This window comes from Gobio gobio, assembly GCF_949357685.1.
Source record: "Gobio gobio genome assembly, chromosome: 4".
NCBI classification, from domain to species: Eukaryota; Metazoa; Chordata; class Actinopteri; order Cypriniformes; family Gobionidae; genus Gobio; species Gobio gobio.
In genome coordinates, this window is record NC_137100.1 from 1674262 (window position 1) to 1684261 (window position 10000).

General features: G+C 40.1%; 1 protein-coding gene across 1 annotated transcript in view; it reads right to left on the reverse strand.

The window, feature by feature from the left end:
- Positions 1-10000, reverse strand: part of cita (citron rho-interacting serine/threonine kinase a) — a gene marked incomplete at its 5' end in the record, with an annotated part of 157909 nt that overhangs the window by 9631 nt on the left and 138278 nt on the right. The window contains 2 exon segments of the mRNA XM_079814231.1: positions 7945-8121; positions 8210-8288. Of these exon segments, the coding sequence (XP_079670357.1) occupies positions 7945-8121; positions 8210-8288 (256 nt within the window).

A 10000-nucleotide genomic window follows, 5' to 3' on the forward strand; every position in this document is an offset into this window, starting at 1 on the left:
TCATCTAATGTCTCTAATATATTAAACTAATGTTAACCACTGTAAATGGAGAATTGTGGACATGGGCAGGAACCTCATATCTCCATATTTGATCATTTTTATATCATTATTATTGGTCACCCTCATGGTTTTGCATGTTTAACCCTCTGGTGTTTTGGTAAACTTGGTGACTTTTCTTGCATTTGCATAAACACAAAAAAATTAAGTGGTCGTTAAAAAAAAATACTCCCACTTCGGTCAAAAATGACCACTATAGGAACTGAATGGGAAATCTGCAAAAACACAAATTCACTGGAAAAAAAACTATATTTCTAACAAACAAAAAACATCTAAAACTTTACAATAAATAGTCTTTGAGATTTTTTTAATATATATTCAAATCTATCACAAAAAAAAAAAATATCCTTAAATGTGTTCAAAAGAGAACTAGTGAATCCTCAAGCCTCTAGTGGTCACACACATGGTTGCAGGATTTCTGAAATAATTCCAAAAGAGGCGCTAATCTGTGCTAACCTATTTTCTAGTTTAACCTGAAATACTGCAATAATTACAACAAAATATTTTTTTTAATAATTTTCAATGGCAAAAATTATTGCATAAATATTAAAAAATACCATCAAATCATCTCAAAATACAAATTTAAAAAGAAAAAATATTATTGAAGAAAAATAAATTGCATTGGTTTTACTGGAGTGGAGGAAGATTAATTTTTATGTGTCCGGTCACTTATGAGCGGGAAGAAGACCAATGCGAACCCTAAACCAAGAGCTCCAGAGGGTCAAAAAGAGCATGTGACTAAACCTCATCACTCCATTGGCTCCTCAAACTGTCAGTCAAAGCTCATGACTCCGCCCACCGCACTCAGTTTGGAGCGTCTCTGCTTGTCTGCAATGCATTGGTTAATAAAGGACTGTTTGCTTTCCTCAAGAATCCCCATATTTATGTGAAACTAATGTTACATGAATGCCTTCGTACAAATCAGCTGATCATCATGGCTGCTTCTTCTGGCAAATCTCTTCAATTATTGCCAGTTTAAAATGGTGTTACACACCTAAGGCCAGCTGTCAGCGCGAGTACTAAACAGAATCATTAGCGTCTTATTGCATTTATTTTTAAAGTGTCAAAAACACACATAAACGGGTGGTTTTGTCTTAAGTGAATGTAAAGATCTGCATTAGCAGCCTGATATAAGAATCAGTGGAGTATACGGCATACAGTGAAGAATACACAGTTTTAATTTTCATGTGATTATTCCATTTCTGTTTTTAGGCATACCGACTTTACCTGGAAATTTTAAAGCAGTTTATTTAATTTTTATTTCTTGTATGCCAGACTTAATCAACCACACTAACCTGCAAATCAGCTGAGCCCATTCAGTTCAAACACTTTACAAACAATTCACCATCATCATCATGTGTTTACTGTGGTGACACTGACTGGAACGAGAAAATAGGAGCAGCTGGGACGGAGCCAAGATGGCGTCCTCCTGCTGAGTTTGCATTTTTCGTGCTCCGCTGACAAATCTACTTTAACAGCCAAACAATATTACTTATGATCCTGTGACGTGTTTTAACTTCTATAATTACATCACAGTGCCCCTCGATACTGTAAAGATGAAATCTGCTTCAGACAAAAGAAAAGAAAGAGAGATGTCGCGTGCAACACGTGTATCTGACAATGTGAGCTGCCATAGTTATGCGTCTCCCAGTGAGATCCTCTTTTTTTTTAATTATTATTATTTTTTTTTTTTGTGAGATCCTCTTATCTACACCCTTCCTGAGAGCCCAGGTAAGCCCCCCTTAAAGAAGGGCAAAGCAGACGACGACAGCGTGATTTCTACTCTCTCTCAACTGATCAAGAATCGCTCGGATGCCCTGGAAAAAATGGTGGGGGACAACGCTCTTAAAATTGAAGGGTTTAAAAAAACTGTGGACTTTGTTTGCGCAGAATTGAATGATATAAAGGGGAAGGTCGGCCACGTCGAAGCCAGACTTAGTACTGAGGAAAAGAAGATGGTGCATTGCGCAGACTTGGAAAGATATTCTCGCCGATGGAACCTGCGTTTGCATGGAGTTCCTGAAAAAGAAAAAGAAAATATTAGAGCCGAATCTATCCGCATCTGAGGGCAAAACTCTAACTGGCGAGATAGAAACCTGTGTCCACCGCAGTGGGAAGAAACTTCTGAATACTCCAAGGCCGCGCGCGATCATTATCCAGTTTTCCTCACGTGTTACGAGAGCGGCGATGTCGTCAGAGTTCCTACGTGCGAACGGTCTTCGGTTTACGGAGGATCTCACTGCTTTGAAGGATGCAGCTGTTGAAAAGGCCCGCGAGCAGCGGAAGAGCTAGAGCGCATTTTGTGGGCCAGCGTGCTTTTATCGATGGCTCCGAAATTAACCCTACGTAAGCTTGTTCAAACTGCTTACTTCATTCTAAGAGGGTTTTTTTGAGCTCTACCTTTTTGTTATGGAGCAGGACTAGCCTGAATTCCAGCCGAATTTAGCCCCGCCCACAATTTGTTTTGCTCGGGGCAATTCGGTCTGGACTCGCTCCATTGAGGAGGAATTATGCCCGAACAGACCAATGAAATCATCAGGGCGGGCTTTAGACGATGATGGACAGATGATCAACAGTAGCGTAATCATCACGTCATCGAAGGCTCTTGGGTTGAATTTGCTCTTATCCTAAACGGAGAACTTGTTCGTATATGCGTTCACCTTCACTATTTCTCTCAGAAACGATGATCGTGTTGGTAAGTACTCTGTGTATCCTTAAATAATTTTATTACTGCCAAAGATCGTTTACACTCATCTTTTTCTTGTAACGTTACTTAATCCAGCGTGCGTGCAGACAGGGTTTCCAAGTGTTTTTGCAATGTCGCGCACAATTGCTACTCAAAACTATAGCCCAAAACAATAACGTTCCGGGGGATTCTCCGGAAAAAAATGGCGTTTGGTTGGCAAAATATGTTATTGTGGCAAGGTTGCCTGCTAAAATTCGCATTCCTGGGTTTATATAAGCACATAATTGGGGTCGCTTCAACCCGCGGACATGGAGAAAAACACGGACTTGGCAACAGTGCAGTTGAGTTCTGTTGACATTTGACAACTAACGTTACGCGTCGCTCCGTTGCTCTGATTGGTTGTGGGTCTTATCTGGTTGAAACACGCCCCATAATCAAAGCTCAATGGAGCGGTACCAGACTCATATTCTGACTAGAATTGAGTATGGCCACGCCAGGCTACAAACAACCCAAATTGGTTTGAAAATGGACAAACCCGGCGATTGGGCTGTTTTAACCCGGCGATTGGGCTGTTTTAACCCGGCGATTGGGCTGTTTTAACCCAGTGGTTGGGCTGTTTTAACCCGGCGATTGGCCTGTTTTAACCCTGCGGTTGGGCTGTTTTAACCCTGCGGTTGGGCTGTTTTAACCCGGCGATCGGGCTGTTTTAACCCGGCGATCGGGCTGTTTTAACCCGGCGGTTGGGCTGTTTTAACCCGGCGATCGGGCTGTTTTAACCCTGCGGTTGGGCTGTTTTAACCCTGCGGTTGGGCTGTTTTAACCCTGCGGTTGGGCTGTTTTAACCCGGCGGTTGGGCTGTTTTAACCCGGCGATCGGGCTGTTTTAACCCGGCGATCGGGCTGTTTTAACCCTGCGGTTGGGCTGTTTTAACCCTGCGGTTGGGCTGTTTTAACCCAGCGGTTGGGCTGTTTTAACCCTGTGGTTGGGCTGTTTTAACCCGGCGGTTGGGCTGTTTTAACCCTGCGGTTGGGCTGTTTTAACCCAGCGGTTGGGCTGTTTTAACCCTGCGGTTGGGCTGTTTTAACCCAGCGGTTGGGCTGTTTTAACCCTGCGGTTGGGCTGTTTTAACCCAGCGGTTGGGCTGTTTTAACCCGGCGGTTGGGCTGTTTTAACCCTGCGGTTGGGCTGTTTTAACCCTGCGGTTGGGCTGTTTTAACCCTGCGGTTGGGCTGTTTTAACCCTGCGGTTGGGCTGTTTTAACCCAGCGGTTGGGCTGTTTTAACCCAGCGGTTGGGCTGTTTTAACCCAGCGGTTGGGCTGTTTTAACCCAGCGGTTGGGCTGTTTTAACCCAGCGGTTGGGCTGTTTTAACCCAGCGGTTGGGCTGTTTTAACCCAGCGGTTGGGCTGTTTTAACCCTGCGGTTGGGCTGTTTTAACCCTGTGGTTGGGCTGTTTTAACCCTGCGGTCGGGCTGTTTTAACCCGGCGGTTGGGCTGTTTTAACCCGGCGGTTGGGCTGTTTTAACCCTGCGGTTGGGCTGTTTTAACCCAGCGGTTGGGCTGTTTTAAGCCAAAAACAAGCCCAATAGCTTTCCAGGGGGGGTTCTCCGGGAAAAAAAGGCATTTGGGGGGTAAAATATATGTTATTTTGGCAGGGCTGGCAGCTAAAATTCGCATTCCTGGGTTTATATAATCACATAATTGGGGTCACTTCAACCCGCGGACATGGAGAAAAACACAGACTTGGTAACAGTGCAGTTGAGTTCTGTTGACATTTGACAACTAACGTTACGCGTCGCTCCGTTGCTCTGATTGGTTGTGGGTCTATCCAATTGAGGTCTTTCCTGGCTCGGTTGAAACACGCCCCATAATCAAAGCTCAATGGAGCGGACCAGACTCATATTCTGACTAGAGTTGAGTATGGCCACCCAGGCTAGATCAGGACACTGCTGATGGCTGTAAACTCCTTTGACTTGGCCTTGTCGTCAGCTGCTGCTGCTGTGTTTTCTACCTCAGTAAACTCCAGTGTTGTTTGCTGTTCATCGTTAAGAGTTCATTCTGTATGTCTATTTCTGTTCACTAAATGCCAGGGGTCTAAGAGACATTACTGAACGGAAGGCTTTGTTCCTGTATGCCAAATCGTTCAAGACTGATTTTAGTGTTTTTCAAGAGTCTCACTCCGTTGCCAGTGATGCTGCTTTTTGGAGAAATCAGTGGATCAAGGATGTCTGGATGTCTCACGGTTCACGAGTTTTGACTTTGAAAAATCTTTTTGCTGGAGACGTTTTGCATAATTTTAGCCGTCCGAGTGGACACTTCCTGCTTGTGGTCATCGATATAAACAATACTGTGGTAATATTAATTAATATCTATGGTTATAATGGTTCGCATGAGAATGACTCTCTGCTTGAAGCAATAGAAGAGAAAATTCTGCTGTGGCTTAATGCATACCCAAATGCCTTCATTTTTATTGGTGGGGACTTTAATATTGTGCCCAATAATAATCTAGATAGTCTACCTAAACAATCTGCTTCTACTAATTCGAAATTAAACATATTAATGGATACATTTGATATTATTGATATATGGAGGGAGAAATTTCCGAATATTAAATGCTATACTTGGAGTAACAAAAGTTATTCTAGACAGTCTCGTATAGACTATTGGCTTGTTTCACAATCTGTCAAAGATTTTAAAGTTGATGTCAGGATTCTACCTTCCCCTATGACTGATCATAAAGCAATTCATATCCAATCCCCTTTAGTTCTTTCTTCTTTAAGACCTAGAGCCTCATATTGGAAGCTGAACTCTTCTTTACTGAAGCATGAAAAAACATTTGACTTCTAATTGAATATTACTGGAGAAAAGCACAAAAGGAAAATAAATACGGCCTAAATTGGGAGATTCTGAAACACAAAATTAGTAAATGTGCTAGGAATTTCTAAACTAAATGTAGAAGACGCAAAGAGGAGATTCATTTCCAAAATAATGACACTCTCTGGGAAAATGCAGGATGGTTTTCAGAAGCGGAGTTAGTAGAATTAGCGATCTCCAAGATCAGTATGACTCTGTGTATAAATATAAGGCCGACGGCTCCTTTATTCGCTCTAGAAGAAGATGGCCAGAGCAAGGAGAACACAGTACTGCAGATTTCAACTCTAGAAATTTAACTATTAACTCTTTAAAAATCAACAGTAATCTTATTTCTGAGCCTAAGGAAATCAGCACATTTTGTGCAAACTTCTGTTCTAATCTGTACATGTGTAAATATTGCAAGGACTCTGCTTTGTCTTTTTTCCAGTCTTTGAGAGATGTTAAACTCTATCTGATGAAGATCAGATCTCCTGTGATAGTGATTTATCTATTGACGAAATAACTGAGGCTATCGAATCTCTCAAAAACAGTAAGTCCCCGGGCACAGACGGGCTGACAGCCGAGCTCTACAGAGATTTTGCTCTAGAGTTTGCGCCTTTCTTATTTAAAACTTATTTGGAGAGTATTGCTCTTGACACACTTCCACCTACTCTATCACAGGGAGTGATTACTTTAATACCCAAACCAAAGAAAGATATTCTTATGATTGACAACTGCCGTCCAATCTGTTTGTTGAACTGTGATTAGAAGATATTAGCTTTGTTAGTGGCCAAAAGACTTAAACGTGTTTTAAACACAATAATAGATGAAATATGAGGCATTTTGCTAACAATATACGCCTTGTTTTACATTTGTTACATAATAACGAACTGATTAGTGATGAAAGTTTTATTCTTTTTTTAGATTTTTATAAAGCTTTTGATTCCCTTGAACATGAATTTATTTTTCAATCCCTTTATAGATTTGGTTTTGGCGATTTCTTCTGCAAAACTGTCTTAAATACACACACATTCATGTATATATTTAAGAAATATTTGCATGTATATACTGTATATACATTTATATAATCTATAATATATATAAATATAAATGGTTTATATATAAAAATAATATTTTTTTCTTAAATATATACATGAGTGTGTGTGTATTTATATATAAATAATAATTAACAGAGTACACACACACATATATTATGTAAACACAAACTTTTATTTTGGATGTGATTAATCGCGATTAATCTTTTGACAGCCCTAATATATTATATATATATATAATAGTAAAGTAACCGGCCCCGGGTGTGTCCACAACATTGAATCTGGCCCCTTTAAACAAAGTTTGTTCACCCGTTATAGCCTAAACGTTGATGAAAACGAGACGTGATGCACAAATGTCCCAAATTCTCCAACATTCGCTGGTGGAAAACCTTCATTTGAGCTTGATTTTGGTAAAATGACCATATAAAAAGCCCCAGTATCAGTGTAAGAAAAAAAAAACTTTTGTGGGACTTTTGGCTTGTAATTGGAATCTGAAGGGAAGTCAATGAGTATATTTAGTAAATTAGTGTTTAAGGACACTTGGGTCATCAAAAAAATGTTCACTAGGTCAAATATGGACTTCTGTACAGCCATAACATGTAAATAACTAACAAAAAAACCTTGTAATTGGAATTAGAAGGGATAATATTTACAAAAAAAAAGCTTTTGTGGAACTTTTGGCTTGTAATTGGAATCTGAAGGGAAGTCTATGAGTATGTATAGTAAGTTAGTGTTTAAGGAATCTAGGGCCAAAAATATATACAGTAGATCAAATATGGACTTCTGTACAGTCATAATATATATATATATATATATATTTTTTTTTATGTAAAAAAAATTGTAAAACCTTTGGTGGAACTTTTGGCTAGTAATTGGAATTAGAAGGGAAGTCTATGAGTATGTATACTAAATTAGTGTTTAAGGAGTCTAGTGCCAAAAATATATACAGTAGGTCAAATATGGACAGCCATAACATGTGAAAAAAACAACAACAAAAAAACAAACCTTAAATCCTTTGGTGGAACTTTTGGCTAGTAATTGGAATCTGAAGGGATGTCTATGAGTATGTATAGTAAGTTAGTGTTTAAGGACACTTGGGCCAAAAATATATTCAGTAGGTCAAATATGGGCTTTTGTACAGCCATAACGTAAAACAATAATAATTCAAATAATCTGTTTGCAGAGATACAAGGTTTCTGCCCGACACACACACACTATATTTATGAGAACCGCCCCAATGGTTCAGCCCAGTAAAGGATGGCTCAGTCACATGACAGGAAGCTTGAGCCCTGACCTGCGTGTGGAGCCGCTCCTCTGTGCTTCTGCCGCCCCCTCCTGGCTCAGATTGCCTTTGCAGCAGATGACCCGCAGCTTGTTCTGATAGGACGAGGCCAGATACACGGCGCCGGAGGAGATGGCGGGACCCAGGTACCTCGGGTTGGGGATGTCCAGGTGTGCGTAAGCATGTGGCCTGAACACACACACACACACACTCCATTAAGAGTCTCCAACACACATCACAAGCAGAGCATGAATGGGCCCAGTGGGCGGCACTTTACCCGAGCGCTGAGTGACTCTGAACCTCGATGACGTCCAGAGAGTTGAAGTACGTGACGAACAGGTACGGCTCGCGGTACGCTGAGGACAAACACAGATCTGACGTCTCAACTCATGCTCATGCCAAAGGGTTAGTTCACCTTAAAATGTAAATTGTGTGATTAATGACTGAGCCTCATGTGGTTGGACACCCGTCAGACCTCCGTTCATCTTCAGACACAAATGAAGATATTTTAGTGTAAATCTGATGCTCTGAAAGGCCTCCATTGGCTCAACTTTACACTCTCAAGACCCTTAAAAGACACTAAAGACTAAAGTTACAAAGTCCATCTCACTACAGCGGCTCTACAATAACTTTATGAAGAGACGAGAATAGTTTCTGTGCGCAAAAAAACCCTAAATAACGACTTATATAGTGATGACGATTTCAAAACACGGCATCATGAAGCTTCGAAGCGTTATGAATCAGTGAGTCGAATCAGCGGTTTGAAGTGTTATGAATCAGTGAGTCGATTCAGTGGTTTGAAGCGTTATGAATCAGTGAGTCGACTCAGCGGTTTGAAGTGTTATGAATCAGTGAGTCGATTCAGTGGTTTGAAGCGTTATGAATCAGTGAGTCGAATCATGATTCGGATCGGGTGTCAAACTGCTGAATCGACTCACTGATTCATAACGCTCCAAATTGCTGAATCGACTCACTGATTCATAACGCTCCGAACCGCTGAATCGACTCACTGATTCATAACGCTCCAAACTGCTGAATCGACTCACTGATTCATAACGCTCCAAACCGCTGAATCGACTCACTGACTCATAACGCTTCAAACCGCTGATTCGACTCACTGATTCATAACGCTTCAAACTGCTGATTCGACTCACTGATTCATAACGCTTCAAACTGCTGAATCGACTCACTGATTCATAACGCTTCAAACTGCTGAATCGACTCACTGATTCATAACGCTTCGAAGCTTCATGAGGCCGTGTTTTGAAATCGTCATCACTATATAAGTCGTTATTTAGGGTTTTTTTGCGCACAGAAACTATTCTGGTCTTCATAAAGTTATTGTAGAGCCGTTGTAGTGAGATGGACTTTGTAACTTTAGTCTTTAGTGTCTTTTAAGGGTCTTGAGAGTGTAAAGTTGAGCCAATGGAGGCCTTTCAGAGCATCAGCTTTACACTAAAATATCTTCATTTGTGTCTGAAGATGAACGGAGGTCTGACGGGTGTCCAACCACATGAGGCTCAGTCATTAATCACACAATCTACATTTTTGGGTGAACTAACCCTTTAATCGCTCTCGGCGTCAGAAGTGGAGCATGTGATCACATTTAAGACCAGAACAACACTTTAGAAATCACCAGCGAGTCACAATAAGACCAGAAACATGAATCAAGAGAGTTAATTTAATTTCATGTGTAAAAATCTCGACATCGAACATGATGTCTGAAACTGATGCTGAAAATTCACTTTGATCACAGGAATAAATGACACTTTACTGTATATTCACAGAGAACAGATGATTTATGTAATAATTTTGCACATTTTTACTGTATGTTTGATAAAATTAATGCAGTATTGCTGAGAATTCTTTAAACAAAATTAAAAAAAATGTATTTTACAAATATTTGGATGATAAATTATTATATAAATACATTTCATGTTATGTAAATAGGATTATATATTATAAATATTTAAATAATACACAAATATATAGATATATAAAAACATTTAGATATATATTCAAATAAATTATATATATAAACCGATCAGGCATTACATTATGATCCTAC